The sequence below is a fragment of the Phasianus colchicus genome, chromosome 2 (assembly GCF_987193195.1).
Source record: "Phasianus colchicus chromosome 2, bPhaCol1.hap1.1, whole genome shotgun sequence".
Classification (NCBI taxonomy): domain Eukaryota; kingdom Metazoa; phylum Chordata; class Aves; order Galliformes; family Phasianidae; genus Phasianus; species Phasianus colchicus.
The window spans coordinates 20,530,402-20,547,250 of NC_143437.1; the positions used below are offsets into that span (position 1 = coordinate 20,530,402).

The 16,849-nt window shown below is 35.9% G+C and overlaps 1 protein-coding gene across 1 annotated transcript in view; it reads left to right on the forward strand.

The window, feature by feature from the left end:
• USH2A (usherin) overlaps positions 1-16,849 on the forward strand; it is a 389,040-nt gene that overhangs the window by 323,554 nt on the left and 48,637 nt on the right. The window contains exons 58-61 of the mRNA XM_031595830.2: positions 809-966; positions 7,830-7,988; positions 9,137-9,299; positions 15,000-15,354. Of these exons, the coding sequence (XP_031451690.2) occupies positions 809-966; positions 7,830-7,988; positions 9,137-9,299; positions 15,000-15,354 (835 nt within the window). The remainder of the gene's footprint in view (positions 1-808; positions 967-7,829; positions 7,989-9,136; positions 9,300-14,999; positions 15,355-16,849) is intronic.

Genomic DNA, 16,849 nt, shown 5'->3' on the forward strand with positions numbered 1-16,849 from the left:
AAATGTACAAAAATGCAAGTTACTTCTTTAATAAAAGAAAAAATCTCTTCCTTTTTTACTTGATTAAAAAAAAAAAAATGGTAAGGGGCACTTGTAGGAAGCTTCTAAGCGTGGAAAGCCTTGATTAAATGACTATTTTGTTCTTTTTCTGAAAATAAGTTAATGTGATTCAAAGAGGGGGACCTTATTTTGTTTTTCTTTTGTTGGTGGTAGTTCTTTATCAGTTGTTCGGCTTTTTTATAGAATGAACCATAGAATGGCTTGGGTTGGAAGGGACCTTAAAGCTTCCATCCTCCTGTCGTGAGCAAGGTTGTCCTCCTGGCTCAGGCTGTCCAGGGCCCCATCCAACCTGGCCATGAGCACCTCCAGGGATGGGCACCACAGCTTCTCTGGGCAGCTGTGCCAGGGCCTCAATGCCCTCTGAGTAAAATTTTCTTAAGGAATATGCTTAGAAAAATTAAAGGCTTTCTATGACAATCAGCAGTTAATGTGGTTTATAATGTTTTTGTGAATATTGAACATACTGGCACAAAAGCATCAGTTCCTAATACTTTGAATAGGCAGTTCTGAAATTCTGAAAGGTTTTGGCATTTTTTTGAGGATCAGTATTTCTCTTATGTAAACTACTGCAAATTTTAGTGTGAAAACTATTATTCTCATTATCTAAGAAATCTTTAAGGTGATAATGTTCACTAATCCAATATTTGTAGTCTATTCACTTTAAACTAGTGAAAATGTGAATGTTCTATTACTGACGTGCTTAAAGCTTCTAACTGTAGTGCCTACTGATCTTTTTGTGTTTGTGCAGATATGTTTACCAGCTGGAAGCCAGCACTTGGGGTGGCAGCAACACTAGTGATAAATATGTTATACAAACACCAGTAGGAACACCAGAGAAAATTCACGTTCCATATAATGTCACAGTAATTGATGCATATTCTATATTTCTAGCTTGGGAAATGCCAGGTAAAAACATATTTCTATGTACCATTTTGTAGCAAAATGAAAGGATAGAATAACACTATATTCAGACAAGCAGTTGAATCATTCTGATTTTTTTATTCTGTGTGTTTGGTTTTACTGTTTGTGCGATTTAAATAACCAGTATCTATATCTACTGTTTCCTGGAGACATATTATTTTAATATTGTTGACCTATATACTTGACATGGGTGTTGTGAGGATTAGCTAATCAAAAATCATGTGTTAATTTGATCTTGTAAACCATTACTGAGTACAAGTAGTATGAGGGGAAAAAAGCAATTATACTGAAAATAAGTTTTCCCTTATGTTCCAACCAACCTGAATTATCAACAGGGAGACCTGGCAACCTTTTGGGTTGGTGATGTCTTGATATCTGTGCTGGCAATTAAAACGTACAGGTGTCCAGCAGGTATACTGTGTTGAACTCCTTTAACAAAAGGTGTGAGAGTGTGATACAGAGATCATTCACTAGCTTTGGCCCTGAGAGAATAAATTTAACTCACTACAGCACCTTAGTGTTACGTGAATGTATTCCCTTGCAGGATGATGAGTTAGCAAAGGCTCATAATTTCTTTTTCCTCTTGTTCCTCTTCTCTTGAACATCATTAGCTTGTCTTAGCCTTCAACAGAGGTAGGGTAGAAAGGAATAAGTGAATAAGTGTCTTCTGTAGTTCATTTCCAGCAAGGTGTCTTCCAGTTTCTTTACACTATTTTCGGTTATAGTGAGGTCAGGTTTTTTTAGACACTTCAAATGTTTGCATACTAGCAACAGTATGTGCTTTATCAGTGAACTCACAGAAGTGTTTGATGTCACCTCTTCCTAATTATTTAAGATGTTTGCACCTTACAGAGCAGTCACGGCAACATCCATTGACATAAAAAATAAAGTGACCTAGAAAAGGCATTTTGCCTTCAGTGCTGGGATCGCAAGTATTGCAGCAGTGCTTAGCAACATTCACCCTACCCATTTAAGCAATGATTAATAAATCTATAATACCCTGAGCTGTCAATCTTTTAGTTTTCAGAAGCACAAAATCCATTATAGAAATGCTATAATATATGAAAAAGATTAAAATCTTAAATTAAACTTTTCCCCCTTCTGCCTGGAAGGATTTAGAACCTAGCAGAAGGCAGGTGAATTCGAATGGCGCATAATCTACAGTTGGTTTTATTGGAAAGTGACTCATGCTGTATTATAGTTTTGATAATAAATGTAATTTAAGATACAAAATATTCAGCAATAATTTAAATAGATTTAAAACATAAGAGTATACTGGAAAAGCATAGGCTTGTGTTGAGTGGGATGCTCTCCTTCATGTTCTAGACCTTTTTTTCCAGCTGCACAAATTGCTGTTACTTGTAGCAGTTTACAAGCCTGCAAGGAGCATCAGGCTCTGTGTGCTACATTTGGATATATTGCAAGTAAGATTGTGTATACAGAGTTTTGTGTATTCTCGAAGCCACACAATCAGAGGAGCGAGGAGGATATAGGACATTATGAATCTGCTGTAGAGCATGAAGGGTTGATATGCACACACAGCTGTAGGAATCGTTCTCCTCAGACAAGGGAAAGAACGTGTCCTTCTTCCCAGGTACTGGGATGCACCCTCTAAGCTTGTCTTACCTTTGTGGATATTTGGTGATTCAGTCCCTTCTTCTTTTCCTCCATGTGGGGTCAATTATTTAAGCCTTTAAGTGTGGACAAGAGATTGGGTTTTTGTTGGTTGGTTGGTTGGTTGTTTTTTTTTCTTTTTTTTTTTTTTTTTTTTTGTAAGGATGTTTTCTGTTCTTACTGCTTTTTCATAAGAGGAAGACTGGAGCCTGCAGGTGGAGGTTTGTTCTGGATGTTCTGATCTGGAATGATGTACACAGACCACTAACAGGTGCTATATATGCAGACTTCTGAGGCCACAACTATTCCTAGTTTAGTAGAATTAGCCTAAACATTTTATCCCTATTCATGTCACTGTATGGTGGAGTAACCTTTTTGGAATTCTATATTTTTTTTCACATATCAATCCAATACACGATATTGAAATAATACAGATTTCACTTTTAAACCCAGAATCTGGCTTTTTTTTAATAAGGAATGGGATTTACTCTAGGTCAAAATGGTTGCTTTCATTTATACAGACTCCATGAAAAAAAAGAAAGATTTATATTAGCTAAGTTTTCATGAGATGGTAGTTTGTCATGATGTCTTCCTGTCTGTGGCTATCAGGGATGATTGGCATTCTACCTACTAATTTGTTGTAATAAATTTTGATGAAATATTCACCCTCAGAATTAATTATGGGTATCACGTTATGCACACCTTCCTTTAGTATTGCTTTAATTATAATATTTCAAAACTGTGATCTATCTAAATATAACTTTATAGATATGTATCATTTCACAACTCCTTACTAAATAGCAGCGTAGCCAAGTAGTGGCTAAAGTGATGGATTCAGAAAAAATATTTGACACACTTCACTCATTGTTGAAAATAGGACTCTACTGTCTGAAATAGGTATCTTATTGTCTTGTGCTGCATTACCTCAATGCACAGACCTCAAAGGTACAGTACATTTCACTGACATTTTGGAGAAGGATATGTTAGAATTATTATGGAACAACCATTAGTGTCATGGATAGTGTCCTGGTTTTATCTGGAGCAGGATTGATATTGTTCATAGTGTATGGTATGATGCTATGTTTAGGATTTAGGAGAACAGTGATATTGATAAGACAATGATGTTGTCACAGAGCCAAGGACATTTCAGTTTTCCAGCTTCTCATACTGCCCTGCCAGTGAGGGGACCAGGAGGGGCAGAAATTGCTGGAAATGGGCAGAACCAGGACTGCTGACCTAAGTGGGCCAAAGGGATATTCCATGCCATATGACATCATGTAAAAAACAAACAAACAAACAAAAAAACACAACAAAACGTAGAGGAGTTAGCTGGGGAGCAGCCACTTCTCAGGGAATGGTATCAGGTTAGTGACTGGTGAGCAGTTGTGTTGTATATCACTTGTTTTGTATGTGTGTATATATATATAATACATATACACATATTTATATGTATATGTGTGTGTATACATATATAATAATAATTACTGTTATTTGTTTCCGTTTTTCCTGATTTAATGAATTGTTTTAATCTCAACCTACAAGTTCTACTTTTTTCCCAATTCTTTTCCATCCCAGTAGGAGTGGGGGAGTGAGCAAAAGGCTGTATGTGTTTAGCTGCTTGCCAGGTTAGATGACAACAGATAGAAGCAGAAAAGCTGTATTGAAAGAACAAACAAACAACACACACATCTCCTAAGGCATATCCATAGATGTTATTGATGGGAGGCAGGTAGCCATCCTGCATTTCAACTCATTGACAACCCCACTTGTCCTCACTGGAGGACAATTCTTCTAGATATCTTCAGTTGTTGGTAATAATAAGCTCAAAAGAAGTAAAATTCTGTCCCCTGCTCCTACATTATTTACATCACACACTAATGATTATCCAGATTAAAATGTCTTCTTTCATCATGTTTTAAAATTCTACTTCAACCATTTCTCGGATTGCTTTAGCAAATTGGAGTGAGGGTTATGTAACACGTCTTGATTCCTACTTTATTCCTGTTTGGATCAAACCTTGTATTTTTATGGCATTTGTCTCTCAACTTCATTTCTTACATTCACCAACTAACCTGGTTTCCACTTTGTTTCAGAAGAATGATCAAAATGATCTAATAAATTGTACTGACTTTTGCTAAGGCAATGTTATATTTCCTCTCTCTTGTTTATTACATAAAGTAGTGTTCACACCACATCACTGCAGGCCAAATTTTTCAAGCTCCATGTTCATAGTTTTGCATCTTGAAAGTAATCAGCAACTCCATTGTTGCTGCCTTCACAGTCTTGTTGGGAACACTTGATACAACCAGCATGAGATACCTGGATAAAGATTAATTTTACCACTTAATCTCAGAAAACCAAATATATTTTTTGTTGTGTGAGATTAAATATTAACATATTAATTTAGTCTTTATCCTTTCACTTTTTTTTTTTAACATAAAAGACATTATATCCTTATTTTAGTATTTGTTGACTATAACTGAAACAATTCATCTATTTTGCTTAAGTCGTGATGGACTTTCACATCATATTCAACAGTTTTTCATAAACTGACTTCAAAGAGATTTTTAGTGATCAGTCTGTAACAGAGAAAGTGACTTTCGCCCCACTTCTAAGTATCTTGTGCTACAGATTTTATTTTATGAGCTACCCTAGTTTTGAAGTCAAAATGAATTTGTAGAGCTTTTGCACAGAATTGTACATTAAACATTACCCAAATATGCCTACAAAAAAACAAGGTTTCATTTGATTGACTTGTCCCATTGCAGAGTGTGCACCTGCTGTGAAATGAAGTCGCAGAGAAAAAAAGTGGAATAATTTAACTTTTTTATTTGTAAAGATATTCAGGGTTTTTCTGATTACATCTTAACTTCATAAATGTTAAATAACCTATCAGCATCTAGTTGTTGTAAATTATGAAGAAGAGTATTGCTGGGAATATTAACCAAGTAAATCCTTGTTCTTTAGTGAACATGAAAATGTGTTATGGCAGGTTGTCATTGTGCTCATGCTAACTTTGACACCAAATAACAAAACTGCCATTTGCACTTAGGGTAAATTGGTTCACTTGTGCTTTTACGGTTCCTTTTATTCTGACATAAATTTATGAACTCTGGAACTAACCAAGTCATGTGGTTTCCCATCTGACTTTAACAAATATGCCCATTTTGTTTCCTTCAGTCATCAGAGCACACATAGTAGCAGCAGACTGGCTGCAGATGCTAAAGGCGATTCTGGAACATGCAATGTTTTTTTTTTTTTGACATATTACTGTGTTGTATGTGTGTATTTCTTTATTGTTTTGATTATGAAGTGATCCTCTGATCTTAGCATTCAGTGAATTTCATCAAACTGTGGAAAGATTTCAAGTGAATATTTGAACTTTTCAGGGTACTTCTGTAATTTTTTTTTTTTTTTTTTTTTGCAATTTCTTGCTTGCTTCCTCAAAATATTTTATTCCACTGGATATGCTTATTAGTAGTATAATTCCTAATATATTTGCAAGTTTTAGGAGACATTTAACATTTCAGATTTCTTTTTAGCATTCCTGCTGATATATAGACCGAATGCTGGATGTGAGTCAGATATTTTGAACTAGGTGTCCTTTGCAGCATATTACTGATTGGATTCAGTTGTAGTTGCTTATATTTAATCTTCCTTGGGAAACCAGGCATTCTGAATAGTTCAACTTCATAAGTTCTCTGGTGATTTTTTTTGCCCAGAGGATGAGCTTACCTTACAAAAAAATCATTTTCTTTCTTGTAGAGGCTATACTATACTTTAAGATCACCTCTCAGCTTTCTTCTGTAGCATCCTATACAATTTAAAAATTGTCCTTCTATTATTCCATTCTTAATTATTTTTCTGTAAAAATTTACATTGACAAAGAAAATGTTACATTTGTATTTTTTCTACTTTCTGTCTCATTCTCCTTTCACCTCTTCTTCAGCGACTAATATCAGTGTCCTCTTTATTCCTGTGAACTGATCATCTGAATAAGCTTGAAGCCATGCATCCACTACACGGCTGTTTTTTTCAGTTGCTTAGAATAACAGCATTTCCTTTGTCTAGCTTCTAGTGATGCAGCATATTCTTATTTGGGGGGGATCTTTGTTCCGTTTTTCTTTCGATAATTGTGAAAACTTGGCATTTCAAATATCTCTCTAATCTTCCAAAGTTGTTTATAGCACCATACAGAAATTTGAAATCACTCCAATTTCTTGTAATTATTTTTTTCTGGTTAATGTGCATATCCACCACACTAGAAAAATATCTCTTAATAGCTTCAGAGTAATAATATAAACCCAGATACCTCATCAGAAAAACACCAAAGCCACAATTAGGAGAAAGAATGGGTTTCTTTTCCAATGTTACGGAAAATTCTCAAGGTGTAGACAAGGCAGAGAAAAAGAACTGCAGTCTAATGTAGTTGTACTCTGCATGCCCTTTGCAAGAAAAACAAAGAAAGAAACAAAAAATCTTTGAAAAGCCATGCAGGAGGAAACGAGAGAAGATCCAGGAACCTCTGCCAGTCATTCTGAAGGGATGGCATATGGCTTAGCTTGTTCTCTTGGAGTAATAGATTTTTCAGCTTCTCAGCTGAACTGAAAAACAAGTAATTGACAGCATGGGAAGATGAATAGAGAGGAAAAAATGTTTGAATTCAAACAAGAGTAAAAATCAGTTTCATTTTCCTTCAACAAAAGCTAGAAATTGACAGTTTGTTTTACACCAGCTGAAATGACACGTTTGTTGTCTTAAACTAGTGTATTGTACTTTTCTAGTAGAGTAGGCTGAGCACCTACACTGAGGTACTGCTGCTGGGCTAACAAGGGATAATTTGCTAAATGGTGGCAATTCACTTCTTTGATCATATGACTCTGTACTCCAAAAGCGGTGCTTAGTAGCTGTTAGCCCTCCAAAATAAAGAAATAAAAGCAGCCTGATTCTCAGTTATAAGGTCGCTCCTCTTCCCCAAAGTAGCAATTGCAACACTTGAATTGACTGAAGAGAATTTTGATTTTTAACTAAGGACTGTAATGTGTATCCTCCAGTTGTGATCTGCAGGTGGATCTTTTTCGGCTTATATTTAAATGGTTTTAGTTTCCAAAAGAGGCAGTAGGCAAAACCTCCAGAGGAGCTTGCTTTTAAAATTGCATATGATGAATGTCTCTTTGAAGTTGTCTTACACTGGTGTATTTCAGATAATCACTGGTTCTTCTGTGTCACAACAGGGATATTCGCTGTCGATACGCCTTTGGAATACAACGTTTTACTGAATGCAAGCAGCCCCACTCTGCTAGTGAAGCCAGCAGGTCGGGCACATTTTGCTTTTGTGGATGGCCTAGATCCCTTCACCCTGTATGAGATAAGAATACAAGCATGCCAGAGTGGTAAGAGATTTTTTTAAAAGACTCACCTCTGTGACTGCTGGAAATGGAGATTTGCCAGACAGATTCAACTCAGCAGAACAGATAAAATCTTATTTCTACATCAGAGTGAAATGTTTACCTAGTAAAAAGAAAGCCTAGCACTGAATGTAGCATTAAATATTTCTCCATGTTATATCATGAATAATTTACATGGAGATTTAAAAAATGAGTTTTACTCACTATGTGCCATTTTATTACAAATTCTTCACAAATAGCTTAACAGTTTTTGATAATGTGCACACAGAACAAAATGGGTTCTGCAGCTGTTCACCTGGAAGATATTGTAATCATAAAGACACTATGGAAGAGCCTGAAGATTACAAAATTTCTTAAACTTAGTAGAAAATTTCAAAATCCTATTCAAATCATTTTACAGTGATACCTTGGAACCAATTATCTTCACACCTGAATTGGAGAAAGTCAGGAGAACTTCACTGATGAAGTTGCACTTATTTAAATGAGTGTTTAAGAATGAAAGTGGGTGAAATGAGGCAGCATTTCATCAGGAGCTTTTTGCCTTGAGATTCATCTGCTTTTACTGTATTATCTATAATTTCTGGTAGCCTACTTTAGAAATGCTCAGTCCTGAACTATACCTCAGAGAAAAAATTGGTGCTAATGGAAGAAAAAAAGGAGGTTCTGTCACTGTCATGCTGATATGTTACTGAAATCCCACTTGGCTCCTCCTCAGATTTCTCTTTAAAAATGTCATTATTTTAAGCTTCTATCACTGATCTTTATCTTACTGGCCTGGGGACACTGTCGCACATTATAAAGACCATTAGGAGATCCCAAAGAATTTTGTGGGGGCAGAATAACAGTTGTGATTAGACAGTGTTTGAAGCAACATCTAACTAATTTAACTTGGAAAAGAAGCCCCAACCAGTGATTATTTAAATACATTTTATTTTTTATTTTATCACATCTCATAAAGCGTCCTCTTGGTTTTTGTTCCCTTGGATGATTTACTGTCTTCATCATGTAAATGTAGCCCTCTATAGAGTTTATTTGGAGAACACATTTATTTTCCTGTATTTTCAACTTTTAAAATGACTTTTTGTTGTTGAGGAAGAAACTCTCATCTCTAAACAAACTTCTGGGTTTTGTAGGTGGATGTGGAGTGGGTGGTTGCACATATTCAAGAACTGCTGAAGCGCCTCCTCTGGAATTGAGCCCACCTACCGTTAAAGCAATGGGATCTGCACTCATAGAAGTGAAATGGGCACCACCTAAGAAACCAAATGGCATCATTACCAACTACTTTATTCACAGGTAAACGCTTTATCACCTCAGATTCTATATCTATACTGAACTGCTTGTTTCCTTGATACATTAGGAGGTAAAAAAAAAAATATATGGAAGTATACGATAAAGTTTTTCTCCTTTTCTTTCAAACGTTGTGTTAAAATGCCATGTATGGATGGGCGTGTTGAGAATAAAAACTGAGAGAAGATCTTCAAATAACAAAAAGCAGGTGAAAATACATTTTCAAAAATTTGAAAGGACAGACAAAAATTGTAACCTAGCTGCTCCTATTGTGGTTACTTACACCAGTAGACACATTCTTCAGCCCACTGATAGTCAGTTGAGAAATGCGGAGTGGAAACAGGAGTAACTCATTATTCTTGAAATTTTCAAACCCAAAAATGGTATTTGGATTCCTAACACAGAACAATTTTCTAAGAGGAATTATGTTTCTGTTGTTAAGTAAGTAAGTAATCTGGAGTGTGATTATAGCACAGTTTCATTCTGTAAAATCTTCCAATTAAATTACAGCTCTTTATGTTCCTTGATGTTCATTCTCAGCTGTCTGGGTGGCTGACTGGCATTCTCACTCCCTTTGAGGAGCTTCGTAAGCTCTGTGTGAAGATTTTTCTACATAGATACTCGTGTTTAGGGAAGCATCAAAGTAGCAGAGTGCTGTGCTCATTGATCCTTTAAAACCTTACTGAACAGATCCTTCTAGAATAGCTTTAGAAAGTCAGAGGACATAAAACTCAAGCCACGTGTTGGACAGGGATTAAAACTCTGAAGTTCCCGTTTTTTTCCAACTACAAATATGTGTGGTGAGCGCATGCTGGGCTGAACCTGACTTCCACACAGAGTTTGGGATGTTTTACTAGATTAGAGCTCCAACTGAGAAGACGGAGAACCAAATTACCTTTATGAATCTGCAGTGTTTATTAATATAAATTCACTTTCATGTTAAGTACATTAGTAGTCTCTAAAAATTCCCACTCTCTTGAAATATCCTTTTGTTTGCTATTTTCTAATTGTCTGACCAAAAAATACCAAGTCTCTCTCCTGTAAGAAGAGAAACAAAGTGTGTGTTACAGCCTAAGACATGTCCTCAGTCTGTTGGTTTTGTAAATAAAGCCGATGATTACTGCTGCTATTCCATGGCAGCCATAGAACGGGAAAACAGGAAATATAATGCAGAAAGCCTGCTTCAATGAAAAATACTGTAAATTGAATTTGACAGCATTTGATGGCATTTGATTATTCTAGTCACAGCCAAACAATGATATAAAGAGTAATATGAAACAGAATGTGTTACTGCCTAGCAGACTCAAAAGCAATAAACCTTCCTGCAATGTGACACAATCACTTCACAATCATAATTGTAGCCTGTTTGATACCTCTGAGTACAGCAGAAGGGCACTGACTGACATAGATACATTTTGTTTTTTATTTAAAGTGAAATGAAAATGGCGCACTGGGGCTCCAGATACAATCGTTATATTCACCTACATAGGCATGAATCACTTGGCAGTTATTTCAGCTGAAGTTTAAATGTGCTTAGACAACAACAATATCAAATCTTTCTCAGATAGCTGCAAAAAAATCAGAAATGGGATGTAAGCACATAGTTCTTTTTCATTTTGTAGCCACACGGAGCCTTACATTGTTATAGCAGCAAGGCTGCATTATTTCCATGGGAAGTTATGGCATGTATTTTCTTCTTCATCATGTACCTTTTTCTTACTGCATCCCCACCAAAATAAATTCATTAAACCTGGAATGTTTGGGGAGTTAGAGCATGTTTGTGTGCAGATCTTTGCATTAAAATGACAAGACTCATGCTTGCTCCTCAAATTGTAAAATCACTGGTGTGTTTGCAGCCATTTTGTTAGAAACTGAAAATTAAAATGCTAGTCTAGGATAATAGAGACCATGATGTTTTATTTCTCATTCATATAACAATCTTAAATACAGATCTGAGGCTTTTAAAGTTTTCCAGCAAGGACCGTGGCTTACAAGAGACTGGGAATGTTAAGAGGTGGTCCATGAGACAAACCCCCATTCTACTCCTCTTTCCATTCATCATTACGTAACATCCTTGTGCTCTGGAAAAAAAAAAAAAAGTATTATGGAAATAGGTGATGTATTTCTTTTTTTAATAAGATACAGGTAACATCAGCTAATGGCACTGCTATCTATTGACCACCAGCATGTCATGTAGGATGTATGAGGTGACTCAGTATCCCCTGTAAAATTATAAGGAGCTGGGTTTGTATCTGGCTTAAGGGAGTTTCTGAATTTTGTGCTTAAGTCTCAGCGTCAAGTTCTGCAAGATTATGTTATGTTGTACAGATATGTGAGTCTGTAATCTAGCTCTCATTAGCTGAGCAATTCTGATGCTGAAAAAAACAGGTAATTTTAGACAGAGGGGATGTCTCCATGGCTGTTGATTGTTCTGACTTGCAGTATAGGGGCTTCTAAGCTGATTCTGTATGAACACTTCACTGCTTACACTTATGGTCTTAAATGTGAACTACACCAGAGACAAGGCACACAAACGTAACCATTGTGGGTGAATGTATCAATGGATATAAGAACTACTGAAGAGTTTTATTCATACCTGTAATTGGTATAATGCCTAATCTAACTAACTGCGCATTGCATGCAGTAATCTCAGTTTCCTTTGGTTGATTTTCTTTATATTAGCAATTGTACATAGAAAAAGAAAGAAAAATGTAAAAATATACGAACAACAATAGTATAGACTTGTAACCAAATGGCAAGTAATGCTGCTTTGTTTAGTTGGATATGGAATTGTAGAGGGGGATTATTGTTGATGTTGCATTATTCCTCCCCAAAATGATTTGAGAGTGTTTTACTCCAGGGCCAACAAGCACAACAAAAACACATACTTTTGTTGCACACTGACAGATAAATATGTGGGTAAGAATTCTGGATTGACCCCAGGGGTTCTCAGAGTATCCCTTCTACATAAGGCGGCTGAGGAGTCAGAGTTGCAGTTAGCATTGCAGCCCTCTGCATATAGCTCTATTAGACATCTGTCACAAAGAAGATTATATTTTCCTATTCATGTCATCTTGCTCCAATTGGTTGTGGGGCAGGGAGAATTTGCCCTTATAAAAATAACTGTATCTGAGCATCTTTAAAATGAATGTAAGCAGCAAATCAGACTATGTAGATTAAGAGACGGCTTCCAGCTCTTGGAAATGTTATTCTCCTTTGCAGCTCATTGTACATAAGAAACACTTCCAGTTAAATGAGCAGTTGAATCTTAAATCTTAAGACGATTGAAATGATTACAGACTGTTCAACCACTTCTGTTCAAAGTTTATTCATACATGAAGATATTCTGGTTTTTAGCATCACAGATGGAACCATTTACCTAACCATAAGTTTCATTCATTAAATATTCAACAGTAATAAGATCTAAATACTTAACCAGACTACATTGTACAGATTTACTTGTGGATGAGATTACAGTTGGTGGCAAATTTGATCTTCCAGTGTGAAAAACTGTTTATCACAGACTTTGTAAAATTTATAAAACATAAATGTATGCATTCATTTAAGTGTCACAGCGCTTGGCCAGACAAGACAGGTATTAAATGCAATTTTACTGCACTATAACATACTCTCTATTATCAACAGAGATCTTTAGGCATGTTTTTTGAGTACAGAGGGAGAGTATTATATATTTAGGTGTGGGAAGAAGGTATAGTAGTGATTCAGCATTCAGAATTGTGTCTTATATTATGTCAGTGAGCAAGATCCAAGGGATAGTTCTGCACTGGGCTTGTACTAAAAATATTTGATGGAATTTTGGGGTCAAAAAGAGATTTTGTACACCTATTCTATTTCATTGTGTTGCAAGAGAGAATTGCTAGGGAATCTTTCTGGTCTGTTCTACTTGACATTCTTCAACCGCTTCTGCCAACCAATTCTCAGTATCAACACATCTTGTAATTTGCACCTTCTACCACACAAGAGATCTCTTACCTCAAAACTCCTGTTCTGAGGTAGACACTCCAAACAGTGCCCATATGGCCTTATCTCAGAATTAGGCAAAAAAATTCTTGTTTCATGTAAGAAAACAATGTGCTCATACACGCCTTATATATGTATATGCACAAAGAATGAATAAACTGATGCGTGCATGCATGGATTCTTTATATTTTTCACATTTTCATTTATGTATGTAGATATGTGTTATTACAAAGCAGCTAAGATTATCCATTTTTAAAAAGAGTTGCATTGTGTATTTTTCAAGTAGTACCTCTAGAAAGATAAAAGCCAACAGAATTCTGCAAAATGCAAGTTTTCTCTTGCCAAAAAAATATTCTTCAGCTTCTGTGTGTGTGTAGTGATGATGACACCTGGTAGACAGACAAACCAATTTTATTTCTGCAAATTTGCCCTACTTGCAATAAATGTGGCAGATAATGTAATTTGTTTTTTTGTTTTTGGCAAGAAGGGTGAAAGTGCTTTTATGTTTTGCAAAGGCCAAGGTTCTTGTGAAGAGTAAGAAAAATGCTTAAATTCATGTGCAGTACAGCACAGCCGTCACTGAGATTTATCACAGTGTTTAAATGTAACCAACTTAATTTCACACAAACATTTTTATGCCAAGTGAAAGAATTGATTTGATAACTCGGTTTTGAAGATGAGTGCTTTCCTTTTTACATCTGTTGTAAATAATGTATTAGAAGAGGCCACATTAGAAAAAGGGTGAGGCTCATCTGTAATCATCTCTGATACCCAGAATATCTCCAGGTTCAACAGAAGCAGATATGTGGTAGGAATATGCACTATATATATACAAATGTATGTGGGTATGTATACATCTATATATAAATAAACAAAAGGTAAGTAAAAAAAAAATCCATAGCCAAATGTCTATACAGTTAATTGTCTTCATATATCTTACTTTGTATTTTTGAACAAGTTTATATTTTTTAAACAAAAACAGCACTGGAAAAATATACCGTTTATTAAAAAAAGAACTCTGATATTTTAATGAGTTTTTGTGATGGGGTACAAATTCTGCTGACTTGTTTATGCACAAGGGATTACTTATTCCACTTGCAAGAGTAAATGGGATGTTTATTAAACTAGAATTGAAGTGTTCAACTTCGGTTTTGAGGCCATGTTAGAATATTTATCCCTTACTCCCTAGGTAACATTTTGCTATAATAATTCAGGGTGAATCTTCCATAAGTGAGCAATCCTAAGGTGCGTACCTCCAGTAATATTGTAATTTTGAGAAATGTTAAAAAATTGCACTTATATTATAATCTAAGTCCTTACTTTTCAGCTAAAATAGATTTCAAATTTCACATTCTAAAATTTTTTAAATTCTCATATTTTATGTATTCTATCCTGGAAGAACAATGTGCGATCAGAAAATGCAAATCTGATACCATGCAGCATGACAGCACACCTGTTTGAAATGCATTTTGTGGTATCCTTCTCAATGAAAGAGAATAATGATTAAATAATTGCCAAAAATTCTTTTTCACACCTGAGCACCTAACACAGGTTCACAGAAATACTTGCAGAGATGAGTAAGCAGTTCCTTGCATGTGTGTAATGGATAAAAATACGTTCTGTACTTTTGTGAGCTGCAGGCTGAACTTTTAAATTCAGTATCCACTACCATGTGACTTAAAGTTATTTTCAGTTTTAAATGAATTGTCTTTGATTTCATTTCAGACGTCCTTTGGGCACTCAAGAAGACCTGCTTTTGTTCATCTGGGCTGAGGGAGCTTTGGAATTTATTGATGCATCTGATGCTCTACAACCTTTTACTCTCTATGAGTATCGTGTCAGAGCTCAAAATGCTGTGGGGTCAGTGGATAGCCTGTGGGCTTCAACCCAAACTCTCGAGGCTTCCCCATGGGGCATGGCAGCCCCTTGGGCACAAGCAACAAGTGCATACTCAGTGCAGTTGAATTGGACCCAGCCTGTGTTTCCCAACGGTGTTGTAACTCTGTATCGAGTCGTCTATCAGGAAAAGCGCAGTGATCCAACATTCAGCATCCCGGCTGTTACAGCACTAACTGTGACGGTAAGAACTGGCCAAGAAAATCAGGCTTGGGTTGTTTTTGTGCTGTTTTGATCTCTGTGGCATTTCAAAATCTCATTTTACATGGATTTGGAAAGTGGAGTTTCCCAATTGCCAGTAGTTTGTTGTTACAAATTTTATGATAAGTCCAGTGAAGACTGAAACATTTCGTATTAATCTTTAGTAGATTCAAGTCAGTTGCTCAAAAACATACACACACAGCTCATGCCTAGAGGACACGCATCTAACTTTACCTTACTCAGAAAATACTGTCTTCAGATTTTTATCTGATTGTCAAAATAGTTCCAGAACATCTGCACAAAGAACAAAAACAGTCCTCCTTGTATGTAATGCCAGTTTTAAAAATTCAGTTGGAATCATAAACTGAGTGAATTCATTAGTAATTAATTAGTTTATATATGCAAAGCATTTGCTCATATACACTTTTGTAAAGATTCCCCTCTTAATTCATCAGTAACAAAAGTAGATCTGTTACTTTCATTACACTTACTTAGGATAAAATGTTACTTTTGCACTGCTAAGATATCTTTCCCTTTGAGGGACTTTGCAAACATGACTATCTGTATTACTTTCTATTCAGTATGCGGAGGGATACTAGGGAAAAGGTATGACAACAGTGGGTAAATTAGTGAAGGAAGTGGTTGTGTTTTGTGCAGTTGCCACTACCGCTCCTATCTATATATGATATCCCAGTCATCCTACAGAAAGACAGCACCTAGACAGGTGACAGAACTGTACTGCTGTATCTTAGGATAGCTGCTGTATTTGGCAGCCTCCTGAAAATAAGGTTTTATAAAATGCTTAAGGTGGTTTTAATGGGATTGAGTTTCCACAGCCGTGCTACTTCAACTCCATAAACCTAGAATTTTGCCTACATTAAATTCACAGTCCATGTTCTTACTGGATAATGCTGAAAAGCCACTGAACTTTTAATTAAGCAATTAATTAGCGTTCTGTTTGACAATCATGTAGGCTCGTAAAGTACAATCTCTGGAATACCCAGTAGTAACCTTGAAGTAACAACCTTAGACAAACCTTGACAAGAAAATATGGGAGAAGTTTCCAGTTCAGGAATCTCATGTACTCTTTGAAGTCCAAATGTATTGCTTGTAATGTGTTCTTCTGAAACAGAAGACAGATCCTGAAGAGAATGCTAGAGTATGTTCTTTGTGCACCTGAAAGCCTGAAGTTACGTTTCCATTATACAGTGTGGTAGCTTTTAAAAAGTAGATTGGAATTCTAAAGTTATTGAATTTCAGTAGGATTGTTGTATTTCACTCCTTTAACTTGTTTTTAAAAAATAATCACAATCATAACGGTGATGAAACACCTACGATTTTAAAACCAGCAAAATGGTAGGGCTTCTGCTAACACTCTACTTCAGCAGCATGCAGTGTGTTGCTGAGCATCAGAATTGACCTGGCCAGTCATGCATTGCAGTGTCTTCTAAGCATGCCAACAACAACACAAAACGTCC